At 43.7% G+C, this 24,758-nt stretch overlaps 1 protein-coding gene across 1 annotated transcript in view; it reads left to right on the top strand.

Moving 5' to 3' along the window:
- Positions 1-24,758, top strand: part of LOC138681220 (scavenger receptor cysteine-rich type 1 protein M130-like) — a 159,845-nt gene that overhangs the window by 19,634 nt on the left and 115,453 nt on the right. The window contains exons 3-5 of the mRNA XM_069768589.1: positions 2,196-2,510; positions 2,592-2,602; positions 3,082-3,228. Coding sequence (XP_069624690.1) covers positions 2,196-2,510; positions 2,592-2,602; positions 3,082-3,228 — 473 coding nt within the window. The remainder of the gene's footprint in view (positions 1-2,195; positions 2,511-2,591; positions 2,603-3,081; positions 3,229-24,758) is intronic.

The raw sequence follows: 24,758 nt of genomic DNA on the forward strand, positions 1-24,758 counted from the left end.
TGCAGGGAGGGGACCCGAGCTCCCGCTGAGCAACCCCGGAAATACTCAGCGAGCTCCGAGCATCTCGAGCAGTGAGATGCTTGGGCGAATACCAAGTAGCTGTGAGCATACTCGGTCATCACTAGTCCTTACTATTAAAGTGGTAATCTCCTTACTAAAAGATCAAATGTAAATGGAGGTTCTATATTTATGTGATTTTCAGTGTGACTGAATTGATTTGCCAGCAATATACTGCAATAACAAATCCTGCTTTTTCTTGACATACTGCAAACAAGGAAGGTAGAATTTAAACCCTCATAACTATTTTTGCTAGAAAAAAAATTACTTCTGTCTCTATAATTCTAGAGCCCTGCTGTAAGGACTAGCTACCCAACGAGCACTCACCGGCAGCTGTGCAGGGGGTCAGCCTGGATGTCTGGTGCTGGGGACACCCTGTGACTCCGGGGAGCCGTGAGAGCTGTACCAGTGGTGCTTGTAGGAGCTGGCCGCTCTCCAGAGAAGGCAAACAGAACCTGCGGTTATGTGACCGTGAGTCAGAAGGGGGGGTGGGCAGAACCTAGCATCGCTGGGGCTGCAGCGGCTCTCGTGGAAGTGCGAAAGAGAGAGGAGACCCCAAGGATGTAAAAAAGGTGAAGGAAAACACGTAGTTACACAAGCCAAAGTCAAACACAGAGAGGTCGGCACAGTACACAGGGGCAGTCAGAAGAATAGTCTGGACGTAGCTTGAGATCAGTAAACCAGAACGGGCAATAGACGGTACAGAAAGAGCAGGCAAGAATCACAACAGGGACGGAACCAGATCAGAAACCAAACAGATAGTAGTACATGCACAAGGCAGAGATACACCAGGGCAGACACACTCAGCCAAGGATCAGAGTATAAACGACAAAGATTGGCCTCATCGTGAGGCTATAAGAAGCCTCCCAGACCTAGAAAGAGGCCATCCGAGTTAACCCTGCAACTACCTGACCCGAGAACCCAGTAAACTATGACACCTGCCAGCCACAAACCTTCTGGCTGCCTGCCCACTGTGTTTCATAGTGATAGACTGTGCTGATAATGTGAAATGTACACTGCTTAGGGAGAGCAAGTACGAAATAGTTTTAAAAATAGGGCTAATTTTTGGCTTGGTATTAGCCATTACTATTTCATTTTTAAAACAGCCTGTTCCCTCTTCCACGAAAAGGATTATTTTTGAGGTGCTTGATAAAAAGCATTTGCTTAAGAATTTTGTGAATAGAAATCTGGTGGCAGATCTCAAAAAAGAGATTTTTTTCACTTTTACTTGAGAAGCCATAACTGCTTCACATATTAAAGTACACTTGTTTTGGTATAATTTTTGGATGGCTTTTGAGAATGCTTTTGCTACTTCATTTAACATAGAAAAGAGCACATCATATTGCCCAAACAGGGGCAACTCTTGCATTTACCATGTGAAATTGCCATAGCTTTTTCTGTTATCACGGGCTGTGTATGAATAGCAGCAAGGCAAGCATATTCCCTAAAAAAGAGATAATTTTTGGACCATTTATACAATGTTACCTGATTCTAATTTATTTTCCTTTAACCACATGGGTTTGGATTTGGATTATTTGGACATTAATAAGGTTGTTTTTGCATTTCTAAAGAGCTAAATCGGTTTAATACACATCTAAGAGGCATCACACTTAAATTCCAGAAATTATAGGCTTTTCAGGAATGCAACTTTTGGGGGGAATTTGGTGAAGCATACAAATTTAAATTTCAAATAATCTGCTCATCTCTGGTGGTTATATTATTGATGTTATTTAAACTAATCTTTTATTCATTCAAATGTTTAGTATTAATATGCTATTTTTTAAAACATTATTGCTTTGCAGATTTTTTTCAATCTCTCCTAAAACTGCTGCACAGTGCTGATGACTTTAGGTGTACCATAATATCTCATTCTTTTGATGTGTGGCTATTAGCCTTTCACTCTAGAATGTGGAATATTGCACCACAGGGTGGATTAGAATCCAATTTCCACAACACAGTAACTAAAATGTGATATGACTATAACATATATATATATATATACATATATATATATATATATACATATAGTATATATATTATAGCAGTTTGAATGTAAAATAGATGTAGATTACTTTATTTTGAACACTATACATGTTTTAAAGTTTACTATATCCTTATATATTTGTCTTTTAATGCAGGAAGCAAACATTTAAAACTGGTGAATGGTCCTGGCCGTTGTATTGGAAGAGTGGAGATTTACTATAAAGGAAGCTGGGGAACGATCTGTGATGACTCCTGGGATAAAGCAGATGCAGATGTGGTTTGTAGGCAGTTGGGTTGTGGCTCTGCTATAAAAGCTACAACAGGAGCCTATTATGGGAGAGGAACCGGGAACATCTGGCTGGACGACGTACAATGTGTAGGAAATGAAACACACATATTGAAATGTCCAGCAAGCGAATTTGGTCAAATTTTGTGCACCCATTTATATGATGCAGGTGTGATATGCTCAGGTAAAAATCTTAACTTTTTATTATATTATTTTTACTGAAACATATTTAAATTCTTAAACTATTTTTGCTGTGCCATTATAGCTATTGAATACGTAAGTAACATACACAATCATTATCAAATACATCAAAGGAGCAAGCAGCAAGATGTCAGGGATGGTATGCCTTAGCAGGCATTCAAAAACTGGTGGCTGAGCACTACCTGGCTGCAGCCACTATGCGTTGCCGTGCGCTACTTAAGTGATTACATCTGGGCACTGCACCACTGGTAACAGCTGATTTGTATGGATGCCAGGGGTTGCACCACCATTAATCTTGTATTGATGACCTATCCTAACTCTTCTTCATTGACGGCCCACACAATGCATCCCTAGTTATACCACTTCCATGCCTCAACACTAGTGATCACTAGCTCACTGATTGCACCATAACAAATATTTAAGATTACTTTTTGTAAAGCAGCTACAATTTCTTTCTGCCCCTACTTCAGAATTAAAAACTGGCTGCCTTAGTTGTCCAGTAACCTAAATCATTGTCATGTACATCATATGGATTGTCCACACACTTCCTGCAGACTCTGGTGATGCGTGAACCTCCAAGGTTTACAAGCCAAAGAGCTGAGTTCATAAATCTCCTCGCACACCATGTTGCTGACTACCCTAAACTACTGTTCTTACCTTCTATTAAAGCTGAGACAAACCAAGAGCATGATTTCACTATGGTAAGAAATTAGAAGTGATACATGGCTAAATTTAAAAATCTATGTTATATTAGTAGACAATCATCATAAAGGACCAACGATCAAAGGACTTGAGCCCAAAATATCATGTGTGTGAAACAAAACAATAAAATGTTCAGAGGTCTAAATTTGTGTCACGCTAAGGTTAACATGTGATTATATAATGAACAATTACAGACTGGAGAGCAAAAAAATTACAAATGGCTAATGTAACCAATTCTAAAAAGATTCTAATATAAAGTGATCTTAGGGAGGCATAAGAAGAAGCAAGCGAAATGTGCTCAACAGGGCTCAAGCATCTTCACATCTATTGACTTGCGCGTTGGGGCTCAAGCCTCTTCACATCTGTAGACATGCTCGTCGTGGCTCAAGCATCTTCACATCTATTGACGTATGCATCGCTGCTCAAGCCTCTTCATATCTATTGACAGGCATGTTAGGGCTCAAGCATTTTCACATCTATTGATAGTGATACACAGCACAGGTAAAACATCTCCTTACTATCCACCTCCTTGCAGCTTGTAACTCTTAATTGATAACAGTTGGAATCTTAAGGGCTCCTGTTATTTTGTTTATGATCACATGCATCTTGCGACTCTGCACTCTATTGGTCTAATAGCATGTTGTAACTAATAAAACACCTGATTTTTTAATACAATCATTTACATACCGTGTTTTTTTTCCAAAAAATAAGTTTTTATTGATGAATTAAACAAATAACCAGCAAGGTCCATATTAAAACCTTTTCACAAATAGTCACATTTTAAGTGAATGTTGTAAGATAGCGCTTACTGCTTGTATTGGGGACACTGGCTTAAGAACAGGACAAATGTAGACAGGCACGGTTTTTCACATAAAGTGTCTATTTTGGTTTCTTCAAGCATCATAAACTGCTGTAGGCCATATTACCCATCACAGACCTCACACAATCCTTAGCACTTCATAGTAGACGGCTTTGAAATGCAGTCACTAAACACGCAGGAACTCTTTGTCCAGTTACCGTGGGCGACCACACGCTGAACAGTTCATTAATGTCCATGGAACACAACAGGCACCACCCAATGACATTAGGTTGCAGTCTCAAAACATGCTGGACCTTACTCCATCTAGCTACCATGGGTGACCGCACAGTCCATTAACTGACTCCCTGTCAGTGCACACAGTTCCCCATACTCTGGGTTACCTTCCAGGAGCTCCTGCTCCACACGCTGACTCCGGTCAGTACGCTCTCCCAGCGAAGCAGCCGAACTGGGATCACCATCCCGGACAATGCCTTGCTCACCAAGTCACCTGACAGTTCCAGATACTCAGACAGATAGTAGCTCCCACATTGCAGTGCCTTCACAGACTCTGCAGACATGGCCTCTCCATGCACTATTCAGGATGTCCATACCCTGGAACTATCCAACACACCGCCCTCCAGGTCCAAGTCCTCACCATGTGCACTTCAGGAAGTCCATCCCCACCTGGGACCTTTCAACACATAGACCTTCCAGGACCTTACACACTCTCCCATGTGACCAGACCTCAGCCACATTATATAGCTGTAACCATCCCCATAGGTGGGAGGTGTGTGTGGTTAGTCAGACCCGCCCAGCTCTCCGACTAGCCCTGTAAGCATCCCAAGGTCCCAGAGCAACAACATTACTGGCTTACAGCGCAGAGGATCTCCTTGGCGACACATACCGGCCATTTACAGCAATGTAAATCTCACCATCACAGTTATGCCTGCGTCTGCCATGCACTCCCATGGCCTCAATATGCCTCCATGCATATCCCGAGGAGAACATACAGTGCCCCCTAGCTGTAAAAGGGGTCACTGCCTCGCATAATTTGTTTGCGTTAGGCTGGGAGGATCCATAATAAGGCATCAAGGGTCTTTGGGTGACGCTTCCAGAGTCTAGAGTTAAGTGGGCAAGTTGGGATGCTTGTTAGCGTTTAGAAAGGTTAGGGACTCCCAGACATCCTTTTCATTGTCGATAAAGAGTTGCTCTAGTAACCATTGGAAGACAACTTTTCCAGACAAAGTTGCTTACTAGTCGCTGTACTGTTTTGAGGTAGTGTGATGGGTAGATACCTTGTATTTTGAGTTTTTATTGGGGGAACATTGCATAGCGTAAGTGCTAGAGGAGATAATTTAGAGTGCAGCTGGTGGCAGCTCTCAACCATACTATTAGGCAGTGGAATGTTCTAATGGACACCTGCATTGAGATGCCTGTAGCCTGCTCAAACCTGCAATTTATAGATTTTGATTATGCTAGGATGATTAGCCGCATCACTTGAGTAATGGCACATGACACTTTAATTGGTAAGCAAAAGATAATTTTATTTTAGCATTTTTTTAGAATTGGCCTCATTAGCCATTTGTAGTTTTTTTTGCCCTGCAGTCTATAATTGTTTATTATATCATTCCATATTAACCTTAAGGTGACACACATTTAGACCTCTGAATGTTTGTGTTTTGCCTAATCACGCACATGATATTTTGAGCACATTGTATTGATTTTACCTCTTTTTTAATGACTGTCTAGCAATAATTTCTTACCATAGTGACATTTATCTACAGTATAAATATATATATATATTTATATATATATATATATATATATATATATATATATATATATATATATATATATTTATATATATATATATATATATAGTTATAATTAATATAAGCTTTAAAATAATTTAGTGAGAAGTGTTGCCCACTGTAGTAGGGCTATTTTGAAATAAGGACAATATTGGGATAAAGTACTTTCTTACCTTCTGCAGCACTGTCACCAAGTAACAAAAATTAACACTATACCAAGAGTACATCACATATATTATTATTATTATTTATTATTATTATAGTGCCATTTATTCCATGGCGCTTTACATGTGAGGAGGGGTATACATAGTAAAAATAAGTACAATAATCTTAAACAATACAGGTTACAACTGGTACAGGAGGAGAGAGGACCCTGCCCGCGAGCGCTAACGATCTACAATATATGGTATATAAACAGAGAACTATACAATGAAAAGTCCATACAAAGCCACTCATGGGGCCCGAGTCATCACTTGCTATTTATTTGAGTCAGTTTCATTTTTTTGTCTTGTGGTATTCACTGTTTTTTTTTTATCCAAATGCATAAACTGCTTGAGAAATTTTCAAGAAATCAAAAACTCTATATGTTTTTATCTTCAACCAGTTTTTGTGACTGTTTTACATGAAAGTTTGCATATGCTTTAAAATGTCACAAAAATGCTCCAAATTGAAAACTTCTCCATAAACCTCAGTCTAGGCAGAGACCGGAGTGAGATGACCCAATAAAATACAACATTTTACACATTGCAAGTTCCATTTCATGTATACATCTAAATCCTCTAGCTAAGGCTAGTTTCACATTTGCGTTAAAAAACGCAGCGTTTTGACGCGTTTACATGCGTTTTTTCCTGCAATTACGTTTTTGAAACGCATGATGAGAAGCGTGTAACAGCTGCCAATCATCAAAATCAACTAGAAAACCCACTATAAACAGAAATAGCTAGGGTTAGGGTTAGGATCCCTAGGGTTAGGGTTAGGGTTAGGATCCCTAGTAACCCTAGAGATCCTAACCCTTACCCTAACCCTAACCCTAGGGATCCTAACCCTAACCCTAACCCTAGGGATACTAACCCTAACCCTAACCCTAACCCTAGGGATCCTAACCCTAACCCTAACCCTAGGGATCCTAACCCTAACCCTAAGGGTTAGGATCCTAACCCTAACCCTAAGGGTTAGGATCCTAACCCTTAGGGTTAGGGTTAGGATCCCTAGGGTTAGGGTTAGGGTTAGGATCCCTAGGGTTAGGGTTAGGGTTGGGGGGTGGCTTATCAGTGTGTATTCTTGTGTTTTTCTATTGAAACGCATGCGTTTAAAAACGCATGCAAATGCATGTGCTTAAAAACGCATACGTTTACATAGACAGCAATACGTTTTTTTGCCACAAAAAAAACGCATGCGGTTTTTTGCGGCAAAAAAATGCCGCTAGAAATTACTACAGGTTGCATTTCCACAACAAAACGCAAGCATAAAAACGAAGCATGCGTCGTCAAAATGCGGAAAAACGCATGCAAAAAAAGCATGCGTTTTTAATGTTAAGTATAGAAAAAACCGCATGCATTTTTTTGCGCTAAAACGCAGCGTCAAAAAACGCAAATGTGAAACCAGCCTAAGCCAAATTGTCAAGGAAAAAAACAAACAAAAAAAAGACAACTTAAAAAGTAGCACATAACCTATAGAGAATAAAGCACAGATATGAAAGCCACTCAAAAAGCAAATTACTTCAGAAATGTGGAAAAATAACAATGATGAATTGGGACCAAAGTGTTTGTTCACTTGGAGGAGTGAAATGCTCATCACTAGGGTTGAGCGAAACGGGTCGAACATTTTCAAAAGTCGCCGACTTTTGGCTAAGTCGGGGTTTCATGAAACCCGATCCGACCCCTGTGCAGGGTCGGCCATGCGGTACGCGACTTTCGCGCCAAAGTCGCGTTTCAATGACGCGAAAAGCGCCATTTCTCAGCCAATGAAGGTAAACGCAGAGTGTGGGCAGCGTGATGACATAGGTCCTGGTCCCCACCATCTTAGAGAAGGGCATTGCAGTGATTGGCTTGCTGTCTGCGACGTCACAGGGGCTATAAAGAGGCGTTCCCGCCGACCGCCATCTTACTGCTGCTGATCTGAGCTTAGGGAGAGGTTGCTGCCGCTTTGTCAGAAGCAGGGATAGCGTTAGGCAGGGTCCATTAACCACAAAACCGCTTGTGCTGCAGCGATTTGCACTGTCCAACACCACCCTCGGTGTGCAGGGACAGTGGAAGTTTTTTTTTTTTTTTTTTTTCCCCTCAGCGCTGTAGCTCATTGGGCTGCCCTAGAAGGCTCCCTGATAGCTGCATTGCTGTGTGTACGCCGCTGTGCAAACCAACTGCTTTTTTCAAAGCACAAATCCTCTTGTTCCTTCCTTTCTGCACAGCTATCTTTTTTGTTTGTCCACACTTTTTATTTCATTTGTGCATCAGTCCACTCCTTATTGCTGCCTGCCATACCTGGCTGAGATTACTGCAGGCAGGGAGATAGTAGCTGCCTGCCATACCTGGCTGAGATTACTGCAGGCAGGGAGATAGTAATTGTAGGACATTCCCTGTTTTTTTTTTTTTTTTTTTTTTGGTGGGAGATTAAGATTGGCAATTTGGCATTTCTGCTAGAGTGCCATCCCTGTGTGTGCCATCTCTCTCACATAGTGGGCCATAGAAAGCCTTTTCATTTTTCTGTATTTTTTTTTGTGGGGTGTATAAATTCTCCCTGATAAAAATACAGTGGGAGATTAATATTGGCCTTTGGGCTTGTGTGCCAGTCCTGAGTGTGCCATCTCTCTCACAAATAGTGGGCCATAGAAAGCCTATTTTATTTTTTTTTGGGTTTTATAAATTCTCCCTGAAAAAAGGGAGATTAATATTGGCCTCTGGGCTTGTGTGCCAGTTGTGAGCGTGCCATCTCTCTCACAAATAGTGGGCCATAGAAAGCCTATTTAATTTTTTTTTTGGTTTTATAAATTTTCCCTGAAAAAAGGGAGATTAATATTGGCCTCTGGGCTTGTGTGCCAGTTGTGAGCGTGCCATCTGTGCCAGTCCTGAGCGTGCCATCTCTCTCACAAATAGTGGGCCATAGAAAGCCTATTTAATTTTTTTTTTTGGTTTTATAAATTCTCCCTGAAAAAAAGGGAGATTAATATTGGCCTCTGGGGTTGTGTGCCAGTTGTGAGCGTGCCATCTGTGCCAGCCCTGAGCGTGCCATCTCTCTCACAAATAGTGGGCCATAGAAAGCCTATTTAATTTTTTTTTTTGGTTTTATAAATTTTCCCTGAAAAAAGGGAGATTAATATTGGCCTCTGGGCTTGTGTGCCAGTTGTGAGCGTGCCATCTGTGCCAGTCCTGAGCGTGCCATCTCTCTCACAAATAGTGGGCCATAGAAAGCCTATTTAATTTTTTTTTTGGTTTTCATAAATTTTCCCTGAAAAAAGGGAGATTAATATTGGCCTCTGGGCTTGTGTGCCAGTTGTGAGCGTGCCATCTGTGCCAGTCCTGAGCGTGCCATCTCTCTCACAAATAGTGGGCCATAGAAAGCATATTTAATTTTTTTTTTGGTTTTATAAATTTTCCCTGAAAAAAGGGAGATTAATATTGGCCTCTGGGCTTGTGTGCCAGTTGTGAGCGTGCCATCTGTGCCAGTCCTGAGCGTGCCATCTCTCTCACAAATAGTGGGCCATAGAAAGCCTATTTAAATATTTTTTTGGTTTTATAAATTCTCCCAGAAAAAAAGGGAGATTAATATTGGCCTCTGGGCTTCTGTGCCAGTCCTGAGCGTGCCATCTGTGCCAGTCCTGAGCGTCCCATCTCTCTCACAAATAGTGGGCCATAGAAAGCCTATTTTTTTTTTTTTGGGGTTTTAGAAATTCTCCCTGAAAAAAAAAGGGAGATTAATATTGCCCTTTGGGCTTGTGTGCCAGTACTAAGCGTTCCATCTCTCTCTCTCTCTCAGTCAGTGGGCCATAGAACGCCTATTTTTGGTTTTATTTGTTTTCTAAATTCTCCCTGAAAAAATCATTTTATTTTATTTGGTTTCTAAATTCTTCCTGATAAAATCATATTTTTTTTATTATTTTTTTTTCTAAAGTCTCCCTGAAAAAAAAAAAAAAAAAACAACCAAAAAAAACAGTGGGAGATTAATATTGGCCTTTCTGCTTGTGTGCCAGTCTTGACTCCTGGGTGTGCCATCTGTCTCTCTCTCTCTCTCTCTCTCCAATTGTGGTCCATAGAAAGCCTATATGTTTTTTCCTTGATTTGGGTTCAAAAATCTACCAGAGAAAATAACTACATCAATCATTGGTAGAAAAATATTGGCCTCTGGGCTTGTGTGCCACTCCTGACTCCTGTGTGCGTCATCTCTCAGTCAGTGGGCCATAGAACGCCTATTTTTGTTTTTATTTGTTTTATAAATTCTCCCTGAAAAAATCATTTTATTTTATTTGGTTTCTAAATTCTTCCTGATAAAATCATATTTTTTTTATTATTTTTTTTTCTAAAGTCTCCCTGAAAAAAAAATAAAAAAAACAAACCCCCAAAAAAATTGGGAGATTAATATTGGCCTTTCTGCTTGTGTGCCAGTCTTGACTCCTGGGTGTGCCATCTCTCTCTCTCTCTCTCCAATTGTGGTCCATAGAAAGCCTATATTTTTTTTCCTTGATTTGGGTTCAAAAATCTACCAGAGAAAATAACTCCATCAATCATTGGTAGAAAAATATTGGCCTCTGGGCTTGTGTGCCACTCCTGATTCCTGTGTGCGTCATCTCTCACTCAGTGGCCCATAGAAAGCATATAGTTTGTTACATTTGTTTTCTAAATTCTCCCTGCAAAAATCTATTTTATTTTTTTTTTGCGGTTTCTAAAGTGTTCCTGAAAAAAAAAAAAATAAAAAAAAAATAATAGTGTGACATTAATATTAACATTTGTGCTTCAGTGACAGTCCTGCGTGTGGGGCATCTCTCTAATTTGCAACCACCAAAAAAAGAGTGTGTAACATTGGCCCTGATTTTCGCTGTGGTCTCACTAACCTGTAAAGGGGTAGCTAAATCATACTGAAGTTATAGCTCACCGTGTAAGTTGTGTGACTGCAACAAATAACGTTAGTTTGGTTACGTTTTTAAAACAATGAGGAGTCTAGTGGAAGAGGTCGTGGCCGGGGGCGTTCATTGTCAGCTGGTAATGAGGGTAGTGGTAGTGGTGGAGCATCAGGTGGTCGTGGGGAAAAAAATATTGCACCTAAGTCTGGAGCTGTGGAGCCAGGTTCGTCGTCCGGCTACACAAGGCCTCGAACGCTCCCTTTTCTGGGATTAGGAAAACCGCTTTTAAAGCCGGAGCAGCAAGAGCAAGTTTTGGCTTATCTTGCTGACTCAGCCTCTAGCTCTTTTGCCTCCTCTCGTGAAACTGGTAAAAGTAAAAGCAGCGCGTCGTTAGTGGATGTTCACGGTCAGGGACAAGTCACTTCCTTGTCCTCTTCAGCAAAAACAACAACAGAGAAGAATGCAGCAGGCGACACAACGGGTTACTCCATGGAGCTCTTTACACATACCGTCCCTGGCTTAGAAAGTGAAGCAGTTAACAGTCCATGCCCATTACAAATTGAATCTGACATGGAGTGCACTGACGCACAGCCACAGCCAGACTACTATGCTGGTCCTTTGACTCAGACCACAACATTGCCCTCGCAGGGTGGTGATCAAGAATCAGACCCTGATGAGACTATGTTGCCCCATCACGAACGCTATACCACCGAACGACACGGTGACACAGACGAAGTTGCGCAGGAGGTACAAGAAGAGTTATTAGATGACCCAGTTCTTGACCCCGATTGGCAGCCATTGGGGGAACAGGGTGCAGGCGGCAGCAGTTCTGAAGCAGAGGAGGAGGAGGGGCCGCAGCAGGCATCAACATCGCCACAGGTTCCATCTGCCGGGCCCGTATCTTGCCCAAAACGCGTGGCAAAGCCAAAACCTGGTGGAGGACAGCGTGGCCATCCGGTTAAAGCTCAGTCTGCAATGCCTGAAAAGGTATCCGATGCTAGAAAGAGTGCAGTCTGGCATTTTTTTAAACAACATCCAATTGATCAGCGCAAAGTCATCTGTCAAAAATGTTCTACTTCCTTAAGCAGAGGTCAGAATCTGAAAAGTCTCAATACTAGTTGCATGCATAGACATTTAACCACCATGCATTTGAAAGCTTGGACTAACTACCAAACGTCCCTTAAGGTTGTTGCACCCTCGGCCAATGAAGCTAGTCATCAACGCAACATCCCTTCCGGCAGTGTAGGACCACCATTTAGCGCACCACCTGCTGTATCTGTGCAGGTATCTTTGCCAGGCCAAAGCAGTCAGGGTCAGGGAATCACCAGTTTCGTAGTAGGAAACACTGCATCTAGGGCACCGGCGGCAACAATACCATCTCCCACCGTCTCTCAGTCTGCCATGTCCACCGGCACCCCCGCTAGTTCCACGATCTCCAGCTCTCCAGTCCAGCTCACCCTACATGAGACTATGGTTAGAAAAAGGAAATACTTAGCCTCGCATCCGCGTACACAGGGTTTGAACGCCCACATAGCTAGACTAATCTCGTTAGAGATGATGCCCTACCGGTTAGTTGAAAGCGAAGCTTTCAAAGACCTGATGGACTACGCTGTACCACGCTACGAGCTACCCAGTCGACACTTTTTTTCCAGAAAAGCCATCCCAGCCCTCCACCAGCATGTTAAAGAGCGCATCGTCCATGCACTCAGGCAATCTGGGTAAATGTGGTGGATTCAGGGTCCACAGGGGACAGCAAGTTTGGGACAGTTCTGCCTAGCCCACGGTCTAGTAAACAGTTGTCTGTAGCCGTTCGCACCCCCTCCTCCTCCTCCTCCTCCTCGTCCTCCTGCAGAAGCAAGAGCTCGTCCACAGACCGCAGTCGCACAAACACTCCATCCGCACCTGCCACAGTTGCACACCAGGTCTCCCATTATGGGGCAGCTACTGGCATACGTCAGCAGGCTGTATTGGCTATGAAGTGTTTGGGCGACAATAGACACACCGCGGAAGTTCTGTCCGAGTTCTTGCAGCAAGAAACGCAGTCGTGGCTGGGCACTGTAGATCTTGAGGCAGGCAAGGTAGTGAGTGATAACGGAAGGAATTTCATGGCTGCCATCTCCCTTTCCCAACTGAAACACATTCCTTGCCTGGCTCACACCTTAAACCTGGTGGTGCAGTGCTTCCTGAAAAGTTATCCGGGGTTATCCGACCTGCTCCTCAAAGTGCGTGGACTTTGCGCACATATCCGCCGTTCGCCTGTACACTCCAGCCGTATGCAGACCTATCAGCGTTCTTTGAACCTTCCCCAGCATCGCCTAATCATAGACGTTGCAACAAGGTGGAACTCAACACTGCACATGCTTCAGAGACTGTGCGAACAGAGGCGGGCTGTTATGTTTTTGTGGGAGGATACACATACACGGGCAGGCAGTAGGATGGCAGACATGGAGTTGTCAGGTGTGCAGTGGTCGAAGATTCAAGACATGTGTCAAGTCCTTCAGTGTTTTGAGGAATGCACACGGCTGGTTAGTGCAGACAACGCCATAATAAGCATGAGCATCCCCCTAATGCGTCTGCTGATGCAAAGTTTGACGCACATAAAGGATCAGGCGTCTGCACCAGAGGAAGAGGAAAGCCTTGATGACAGTCAGCGATTGTCTGGTCAGGGCAGTGTACATGACGAGGTACCGGGCGAAGAGTAGGTGGAGGATGAGGAGGATGATGGGGATGAGTATATTTTTAATGAGGAAGCTTTCCCGGGGGCACGGGAAATTGGTGGCGTGGCAAGGCCGGGTTCTGGTTTTTTGAGGGACACAAGTGACGTAGATTTGCCTGCAACTGCCCCTCAACCAAGCACAACCGCAGATTTGACAACGGGAACTTTGGCCCACATGGCGGATTATGCCTTGCGTATCCTCAAAAGGGACACACGCATTACAAAAATGATGAACGATGACGATTACTGGTTGGCCTGCCTCCTTGATCCTCGCTATAAAGGCAAATTGCAAAATATTATGCCACATGAGAACTTGGAACTAATATTAGCAACAAAACAATCAACTCTTGTTGACCGTTTGCTTCTGGCATTCCCTGCACACAGCGCCCGTGATCGTTCTCACACGAGCTCCAGGGGCCAGCAGACCAGAGGTGTTAGAGGGGCAGAAATCAGAAGTGGCGTTGGCCAGAGGGGTTTTCTGACCAGGTTGTGGAGTGATTTTTCTATGACCGCAGACAGGACAGGTACTGCAGCATCAATTCAAAGTGACAGGAGACAACATTTGTCCAGTATGGTTACAAACTATTTTTCATCCCTTATCGACGTTCTCCCTCAACCGTCATTCCCATTTGATTACTGGGCATCCAAATTAGACACCTGGCCAGAATTGGCAGAATATGCATTGCAGGAGCTTGCTTGCCCGGCAGCTAGTGTCCTATCAGAAAGAGTATTCAGTGCTGCAGGTTCAATACTAACCGAAAAAAGGACTCGTCTGGCTACCCAAAATGTAGATGATCTAACCTTCATTAAAATGAACCACAACTGGATTTCAAAATCTTTTGCCCCACCCTGCCCGGCTGACACCTAGCTTTCCTATGAAAAGGTCTTGCCTGTGGACTATTCTGAATGACTTTTCCAATCTCGTAATTTTCTTCACCTGATTGTCCAGCATACGACATGTTTCCACCTCACGAAATGGCCAAACTCCCCACACGGGGCCGTGCTATCGACACTTTGCGCTTGGACCCTTGAGAGTGCTGTTTGTCTGAAGAGGTGGGTGTGGCCGCTTTTGGTCGACGGCACTGCCACTGGGTCCCTCATAGTACAATAAAGTGTCTCTGGCGGTGGTGGTGCGCACCCAACGTCAGACACACCGTTGTAATATGAGGGGCCCTGTGCCTGTACCGCCGGCCACAAGACAGTTCCCCCCCCCCAGCTCAAACAGTGCTCTACCACTAGCAAAATTATCTCTCACAGCTTCACCAATGTGTAGTCTAGGCGCTGACATCCTTCAATGCCTGGCACTGACAATACCATTGTTTTGACATTTTTGTTATGTTAGGCCTTCGAAGCCTGTCTGCGGTCCCTTCTTTCTACAACTACTACACTGACCAGGCCACTGCTGGCCGTGTTACCCTGGAACCAATTTAAAAGTGCCTACAGTCAGCCCAATTTTGTTATGTTAGGCCTTGGAAGCCTGTCTGCGGTCACTCCTTCCACTAGACTTCCACTGACCAGACCACTGCTGCCCGTGTACCCCTGGAACCAATTTAAAAGTGCCTACAGCCAGCCCAAGTTTGTTATGTTAGGCCTTGGAAGCCTGTCTGCGGTCACTCCTTCCACTAGACTTCCACTGACCAGACCACTGCTGCTCATGTACCCCTGGAACCAATTTAAAAGTGCCTACAGCCAGCCCAAGTTTGTTATGTTAGGCCTTGGAAGCCTGTCTGCGGTCACTCCTTCCACTAGACTTCCACTGACCAGACCACTGCTGCCCATGTACCCCTGGAACCAATTTAAAAGTGCCTACAGCCAGCACAAGTTTGTTATGTTAGGCCTTGGAAGCCTGTCTGCGGTCACTCCTTCCACTAGACTTCCACTGACCAGACCACTGCTGCCCATGTACCCCTGGAACCAATTTAAAAGTGCCTACAGCCAGCCCAAGTTTGTTATGTTAGGCCTTGGAAGCCTGTCTGCGGTCACTCCTTCCACTAGACTTCCACTGACCAGACCACTGCTGCCCGTGTACCCCTGGAACCAATTTAAAAGTGCCTACAGCCAGCCCAAGTTTGTTATGTTAGGCCTTGGAAGCCTGTCTGCGGTCACTCCTTCCACTAGACTTCCACTGACCAGACCACTGCTGCCCATGTACCCCTGGAACCAATTTAAAAGTGCCTACAGCCAGCACAAGTTTGTTATGTTAGGCCTTGGAAGCCTGTCTGCGGTCACTCCTTCCACTAGACTTCCACTGACCAGACCACTGCTGCCCGTGTACCCCTGGAACCAATTTAAAAGTGCCCACAGCCCTAATTTATTATGTTAGGCCTTGGAAGCCTGTCTGCGGTCACTCCTTCCACTAGACTTCCACTGACCAGACCACTGCTGCCCGTGTACCCCTGGAACCAATTTAAAAGTGCCTACAGCCAGCCCAAGTTTGTTATGTTAGGCCTTGGAAGCCTGTCTGCGGTCACTCCTTCCCCTAGACTTCCACTGACCAGACCACTGCTGCCCATGTACCCCTGGAACCAATTTAAAAGTGCCTACAGCCAGCCCATGTTTGTTATGTTAGGCCTTGGAAGCCTGTCTGCGGTCACTCCTTCCACTAGACTTCCACTGACCATACACTGCTGCCCATGTACCCCTGGAACAAATTTAAAAGTGCCTACAGCCAGCCCAAGTTTGTTATGTTAGGCCTTCGAAGCCTGTCTGCGTCCCGTTCTTTCAACTACAACTACACTGACCAGGCCACTGATGGCCGTGTTCCCCTGGAACCAATTTTAACTTGCCTACAGCCAGCCCTATGTTATTATGTTAGGCCTTCGAAGCCTGTCTGCGTCCCGTTCTTTCAACTACAACTACACTGACCAGGCCACTGATGGCCGTGTTCCCCTGGAACCAATTTTAACTTGCCTACAGCCAGCCCAATGTTAGGCCTTTGATGCCTGTCTGCCGTCACTCCTTCCACTAGGCCTCCACTGACCTGTCTATTGCTGCCCGTGTACCCCTTGAACCAACCTAATAAAATATTTTAAAAATTAATTTGATTATAAAAAATAAGATCGTGTTGAGATTTCAAATGCAGACATTTTAACAATCAAAACAAACACACAACAAATATCTGGAACTGTACTACAAAGGTCCAACAGCTACAATTTCTTTCTCCTGCAAGAAGTTAACTGAAAGTTTTTTGGAGTTGTTAACACAGATATGGCATCCACCGAGTGTTGTCCTGTCGCGTCTCCTTTAAATTATTTCCAATAAGATGTTAAACTATTAATTTAATAAAATCAATAATTAAAAAATTAATTGAGTAAGTCAAAAGCACATTGCAAATAAACATTAATTACAAATCAAGAAGCATGGCGCGTCCAAGGGTGAGTAGATACCGAATAAGAATATAATCACCCTCGGACGCGCAATGCTTATTTAAAACAGCCTTCCTTCCTAAGAATCAGCCCTTCCGTGGTGTAGAGAGAGGTTGTGTTACACTCCAAGGTGTTCCCCAGGTTGCCTTTCCTGAGCTTCGATCTTCCGGCTCTTGTTTAGTAGCTGTTGGAAACTACGCTGCATTAGGCCTACTAATTGTGTATGGGTGAAACAGTGGCGCATCTGCGGTCCCTCCTTCCACTAGGCCTCCTCTGACCTGTCTACTGCGGCCCGTGTACCCCTTGAACCAACCTAATAAAATATTTTAAAAATTAATTTGATTATAAAAAATAAGATCGTGTTGAGATCTCAAATGCAGACATTTTAACAATCAAAACAAACACACAACAAATATCTGGAACTGTACTACAAAGGTCCAACAGCTACAATTTCTTTCTCCTGCAAGAAGTTAACTGAAAGTTTTTTGGAGTTGTTAACACAGATATGGCATCCACCGAGTGTTGTCCTGTCGCGTCTCCTTTAAATTATTTCCAATAAGATGTTAAACTATTAATTTAATAAAATCAATAATTAAAAAATTAATTGAGTAAGTCAAAAGCACATTGCAAATAAACATTAATTACAAATCAAGAAGCATGGCGCGTCCAAGGGTGAGTAGATACCGAATAAGAATATAATCACCCTCGGACGCGCAATGCTTATTTAAAACAGCCTTCCTTCCTAAGAATCAGCCCTTCCGTGGTGTAGAGAGAGGTTGTGTTACACTCCAAGGTGTTCCCCAGGTTGCCTTTCCTGAGCTTCGATCTTCCGGCTCTCGTTTAGTAGCTGTTGGAAACTACGCTGCATTAGGCCTACTAATTGTGTATGGGTGAAACAGTGGCGCATCTGCGGTCCCTCCTTCCACTAGGCCTCCTCTGACCTGTCTACTGCGGCCCGTGTACCCCTTGAACCAACCTAATAAAATATTTTAAAAATTAATTTGATTATAAAAAATAAGATCGTGTTGAGATCTCAAATGCAGACATTTTAACAATCAAAACAAACACACAACAAATATCTGGAACTGTACTACAAAGGTCCAACAGCTACAATTTCTTTCTCCTGCAAGAAGTTAACTGAAAGTTTTTTGGAGTTGTTAACACAGATATGGCATCCACCGAGTGTTGTCCTGTCGCGTCTCCTTTAAATTAGTTCCAATAAGATGTTAAACTATTAATTTAATAAAATCAATAATTAAAAAATTAATTGAGTAAGTCAAAAGCACATTGCAAATAAACATTAATTACAAATCAAGAAGCATGGCGCGTCCAAGGGTGAGTAGATACCGAATAAGAATATAATCACCCTCGGACGCGCAATGCTTATTTACAACAGCCTTCCTTCCTAAGAATCAGCCCTTTCGTGGTGTAGAGAGAGGTTGTGTTACACTAAGGTGTTCCCCGGGTTGCCTTTCATGAGCTTCGATCTTCCGGCTCTCGTTTAGTAGTTGGTGGAAACTACGCTGCATTAGGCCTACAAATTTGGTATGGGGTGTAGAGACAGGTTGTGTTACACTCCAAGGTTTTCACCAGGTTGCCTTTCCTGAGCTTCGATCTTCATGCTCTCGTTTAGTAGTTGTAGAAAAGTACGCTGCATTAGGCCTACAAAATGGGTATGGGGTGGAGAGAGATGGTGTGTTACACTCCAAGGTGTTCCCCAGGTTGCCTTTCCTGAGCTTCGATCTTCATGCTCTCGTTTAGTAGGTGTCGGAAAGTAGGCTGCATTAGGCCTAAAAAATGGGGAATGGGGTGGAGAGAGATGGTGTGTTACACTCCAAGGTGTTCCCCAGGTTTCCTTGCCATTGCTTCGGTCTTCCGACTCTCGTTTAGTAGTTGTAGAAAAGTACACTGCATTAGGCCTAAAAAATGGGTATGGGGTGGAGAGAGATGGTGTGTTACACTCCAAGGTGTTCCCCAGGTTGCCTTTCCTGAGCTTCTATCTTCAGGCTCTCATTAAATTGTGGTTAAATGGAACAACTGCATTTGGCGTACTAGTTGGTTTGGGGCCTACTATCGGTGTCTGCCACTCCTTGCTGTTCTCCTGGTTTCCTGTCCTGAAATTCCATTTTCAGCCTCTCGTTAAGTAGTTGTTAATGTTAGACTGCATTTGGCCTACTTGTTGGGTTGGGGCCTACTATCGGTGTCTGCCACTCCTTGCTGTTCTCCTCCACTGGACAAAGCTGTGCCGCCTGTTTACTACGGTTGCCAATTTTGAACTGTATTTCGACTACTTACTGATTTGGCCCTACTCTCTGTGTCAGCCTCTCATTCCAGTTGTCCTCCACTGCAATGCCCCCTGGTTATTCCTGTGTTACCAATTTTGAACTGCATTTAGCCCACTTTCTTCTTTGGGCCTATATCTGTGTTTCCACTTCATCGTGCCCATTGCCCAGCCAGTGATAGATGAGTCTGCTGGTACATTGACCCATAACGCAACATTCCCCGTGCACGCTACACAACAACATTGTGACCCTGCTGAAAGTCAGGTTGCTCTTCCCGCATACCATACCACCTTACACGGGGACAAAGAGGAAGGTGCAGATGAAAGTGCAGGTTCCTTCATCAGGTGGGGGGAGGAATACTAGTTGGCGACGTCACTGGCACAGGGCCTCTCATAGTACGCAAAAGTGTTGCTGCCGGTGGGAGGCGCCCCCGCCGTGCAAACACACCGCTGTACTTTGAGGGGCCCTGTGCCAGTGCCAATGCCAACGAGTGGGCCCCCCCTGCTTGCTCAGGTTCACAGCACTTGCAAAGTTGAAATACTTACCTCTCCCTGCTCCACTGCCGTGACGTGGTCCAGATTTCCTGGGCCCACTAATTACTTGAACCAGCCCTACCCCCCACAACTTTAGCCAAATGACCCCCAATTTCAAATGCCTTCCAATTATTATAAGGTAAATTACGCTTGACAAGCTTCATTAAGAAGAATGGATGGTATTGACATTAAAATGTGTACTCTAGGTGTTTTCCTGGCCCCCACTCACTGCCGACTATGCTGCCCCATTGACTTGCATTGGGTTTCGTGTTTCGGTCGATCCCGACTTTACGTCATAATCGGCCGATTTCACTCGACCCGACTTTGGACATAGTCGGGTTTCGCAAAACCCAGCTCGACTCTAAAAAGGTCAAGGTCGCTCAACTCTACTCATCACCCTTATAAACAAACACAACAGCTAAAGCGACTATAACATTATTAGCTACTTAAATATTCCTATCCATTGCTGACTGGGATAGTTTGGTTCAACTCTCCCTTCAGATACATGAAAAACAGCTTTATATGCAGCATAATGCTTCAGTATCATGCACCATATTCCTTAACCCCTTAAAGGGAACCTGCCAGCAGGATTTTGCATTGTAACCTACACAGTGTCAGAGCGGCGTCGTTATAATGAGTAAAATGATACCTTGGTTGATGAAATCCGTCTTTTTGTTGTTTCTTATAGTATGTGCACACGTCTTTTTGAGGTCTGCGGATTTTTTCGCAGCGGATTTGTGAAAACCGCAGATAAAAGGTACTGCGTTTTACGTGCAGATTTCCTGCAGAATTACTGCTGATTTATTGCGGATTTTGTGCGGAATCCACCTGCGATTTTACACCTGCGGATTCCTATTGTGGAGCAGGTGTAAATCGCTGCAGATTCCGCACAAAGAATTGACATGCTGCGGAATGTAAGCCGCTGCGTTTCCATGCAGTTTTTTCCACAGCATGTGCACTGCGGATTGCGTTTCCCATAGGTTTACATTGTACTGTAAACGCATGGGAAACTGCTGCGGATCCACAGCAATATCCGCAGCGTGTGAGCATAGCCTTAACTTTATTTTCAGTTTTGTGTTAATTAGATTCTCGTGCTCTGAGGTGGCGTTGGTGTATCTGGTGCTCTGATTAGGTATAATAAAATAGTAAACCCGAGGTCAAATTGTTGTGAATGCCAGAAAAATTTTTAATTTTATGACCAGCCATACAACACCGACGTCTCGGCCTTATCAAGGTGATTATCTACAACCAATATTAAAATATCAAAATCGATGCAAAATCAAACAAATATACATTTCTGGTCATATGTACACATAACAACTCAAGAAGGCAAAACATAAACGAGATAACATGTACACTCAATATACAATATAAGTAGGAGGAGTCTTCATCTTAGAAAAAGAATTCAGAAGCTATAGGAACAGGAAAAAATCATAATGTCAACATAAAGTCAATATGCAATATAAAATATTATCTGAGGGAAGCAGATAAAGATCTATGGAAACATATAATATGACAATATAATAACCAATACTGGGGTGCAGCAATTACCTGTATGGCGGTAATAAGAAAATAGACTGTGAAGAAAAGAAAGGGGACTCCAGTTAGTAACCCAGCTGGTGAGAGGTAGAAAACGTCATGCCCAAAAGATTAAAGACACTACTTGAAAATGAAGCCGTATAGGAAGCAGGGATAAACCGCTGTAGTGGAGAGGTGTATAGAATGGCGGTCTGGCACCTATTGATAGCGTCAGAGTGACGTGAAGACAGGAAGTGGGACACTGTGTGGAGAGCATGTACCTGTAAGTGTGCATGCGCGAAAACTCCAATGGTGAGCCAGAAGTGGGGCACTATGTGCAGCGTAAGGACGGAAGTGGGGAAAGGTGTAAAGTATGAGGATGTGAGCGCGAGCGCAAGGCTACTATGTAACGCTTGTAAGCGTAATAGAGTAATAAAGCCAAAAGTGGGGCTAATCAGAAGTGATGATATGGAGTAAGTACATAATAAATTTGTATGTGTAAAACTTCAAGGCTTACAATATCCACCTATGTGCGGAAAATCTGAGTATAAGTATAACCAAATAAACACTGTATACTAGATAGGTATGAACACTTAATAGGAACATACATGTGTCAAAAAGGGTAGAAAAGGGTGTGAAGAAGGAACAGAAATGCAACCCCTTCAACATCTGAGACCAACCTGCACCCGAAAGGTGAAAGATTTCTGCGTTTAAATGTGAAAAAAAGAGAAAATTTAATAAATAAGTTGACCCTATGGACATCTGATACATAAATACATATATGTATATATAAACAAACACATATATATCTAAAAGCTTGCATTTAGACAACCATTGATGTATGTAATAATAAAGAAGAAGAAGAGAGTACCACAGACACTTCTAAAGACACCTAAACAGACCCTATGACAAAAATTCAATGGAAGATCTCATACTCCCTATTAAGGCCAAGGTCCCAGGGTTTGGAGAGTATAGATCCAATAAGTCTCCCTCTCTTTTAGTTTCAAAATTAGGTTCCCACCTCTTCTAGCTGGAGATATGTTCTCCATTCCCTTTTACCGCAATTGTGAGACATTATGATTATGGGAAATGAAGTGTGCTGGTATGGGTAGCAACACCTTTTTGCAAAGAATCGTCGACTTGCGTTGTGATATGCGATCCCAGATATGCTGGGTTGTGTCGCCAACATATCTGAGACCACAAGGACATTTGATTAGATATATGACATAAGATATAAAAGCTGCGGAAGGGAAAACGTTTTCCAGATTTGGGGTGTGTGAATACATAGTAACATAGTAACATAGTTATTAAAGTTGAAGGAAGACTTTTAGTCCATCTAGTTCAATCCATAGCGTAACCTAACATGCCCTAACATGTTGATCCAGAGGAAGGCAAAAAAAAAACCCATGTGGCAAAGAGTAAGCTCCACTTTGGGGGAAAAAATTCCTTCCCGACTCCACATACGGCAATCAGACTAGTTCCCTGGATCAACGCCCTATAAAGGAATCTAGTATATTTAGCCTGCAACATTATACTTTTCAAGAAAGGTATCCAATCCCCTCTTAAATTTAAGTAATGAATCACTCATTACAACATCATACGGCAGAGAGTTCCATAGTCTCACTGCTCTTACAGTAAAGAATCCGCGTCTGTTATTATGCTTAAACCTTTTTTCCTCCAAACGCAGAGGATGCACCCTTGTTCTCGTCTCAGGTCTATGATTAAAAAGATCATCAGAAAGGTCTTTGTACTGTCCCCTCATATATTTATACATTAAAATAAGATCACCCCTTAGTCTTCGTTTTTCCAAACTAAATAGCCCCAAGTGTAATAACCTATCTTGGTATTGCAGACCCCCCAGTCCTCTAATAACCTTGGTCGCTCTTCTCTGCACCCGCTCCAGTTCAGCTATGTCTGTCTTATACACCGGAGACCAGAACTGTGCACAGTATTCTAAGTGTGGTCGAACTAGTGACTTGTATACAGGTAAAATTATGTTCTCCTCATGAGCATCTATGCCTCTTTTAATGCATCCCATTATTTTATTTGCCTTTGTAGCAGCTGCCTGACACTGGCCACTGAATATGAGTTTGTCATCCACCCATACTCCCAGGTCTTTTTCATTGACAGTTTTGCCCAGAGTTTTAGAATTAAAGGGCCACTGTCACCCCCCTGCAGCCGTTATAAACTAAAAGAGCCACCTTGTGCAGCAGTAATGCTGCATTCTAACAAGGTGGCTCTTTTAGTTTTGTGTTCAGGTATTATTAAAATAAAACGTTTTGAAACTCTGCAGAAATACCTGTCTTTGTCCACAGAGGCGGGTCTGAAGCCTCCTCTGTGAAGTGCCCAACAGCCGTCACTCACATCTTCTGGGGCGATGGTCGCCGCCCCCTGCACGCAGTTTTCTTTTCAAATCCAACGCCGGCGCTGTGTAAATATTTGTGGGGCAGACTGCGCCTGTGCTGGCAGTGCGGCCACCCACCTCGGGAATCCCTGCCCCACACTGTGTTATGCATTATGCACAGTGCGGGGCTAGGATTCCTGGGCATGCGCACTGCATGTCTCAGACTCTCACCCATGTCCACCGCCCCCCGCCTTCCAGCCTCTGGCTATTCAGCTGAGCTCATCCTGCCGCCTCCTCCTTCTGCTCATAGCAATCGCCGGGAAAGAAACAACCTACGAAACTTGCCTGCTAGCTGGCTGGAAGGCGGGGGGCGGGGGACGTGGGTGAGAGTCTGAGACATGCAGTGCGCATGCCCAGGAATCCTAGCCCCGCACTGTGCATAATGCATAACACAGTGCGGGGCAGGGATTCCCGAGGTGGGTGGCCGCACTGCCAGCACAGGCGCAGTCTGCAAGCCTGGCTGTGACGTCAGACAGCTAGAGCTTACTGCGCCTGCCCCACAAATATTTACACAGCGCCGGCGTTGGATTTGAAAAGAAAACAGCGCGTAGGGGGCGGCGACCATCGCCCCAGAAGATGTGAGTGACTGCTGTTGGGCGCTTCACAGAGGAGGCTTCAGACCCGCCTCCGTGGACAAAGACAGGTATTTCTGCAGAGTTTCAAAACGCTTTATTTTAATAATACCTGAACACAAAACTAAATGAGCCACCTTGTTAGAATGCAGCATTACTGCTGCACAAGGTGGCTCTTTTAGTTTATAACGGCTGCAGGGGGGTGACAGTGGCCCTTTAAGCGCATAATTATACATCTTATTACTTCTACCCAAGTGCATGACCTTACATATATCCCCATTAAAGCTCATTTGCCATTTATCAGCCCAAGCTTCTAGTTTACATAAATCATCCTGTAGTATAAAATTGTCCTCCTCTGTATTGATTACCCTGCAGAGTTTAGTGTCATCTGCAAATATTGAAATTCTGCTCTGTATGCCCCCTACAAGGTCAGTAGTAAATATGTTAAAATGTATCACCTTTAGTAATATTAGAGC

This window comes from Ranitomeya imitator, chromosome 1 (assembly GCF_032444005.1).
Source record: "Ranitomeya imitator isolate aRanImi1 chromosome 1, aRanImi1.pri, whole genome shotgun sequence".
Taxonomy (NCBI): Eukaryota; Metazoa; Chordata; class Amphibia; order Anura; family Dendrobatidae; genus Ranitomeya; species Ranitomeya imitator.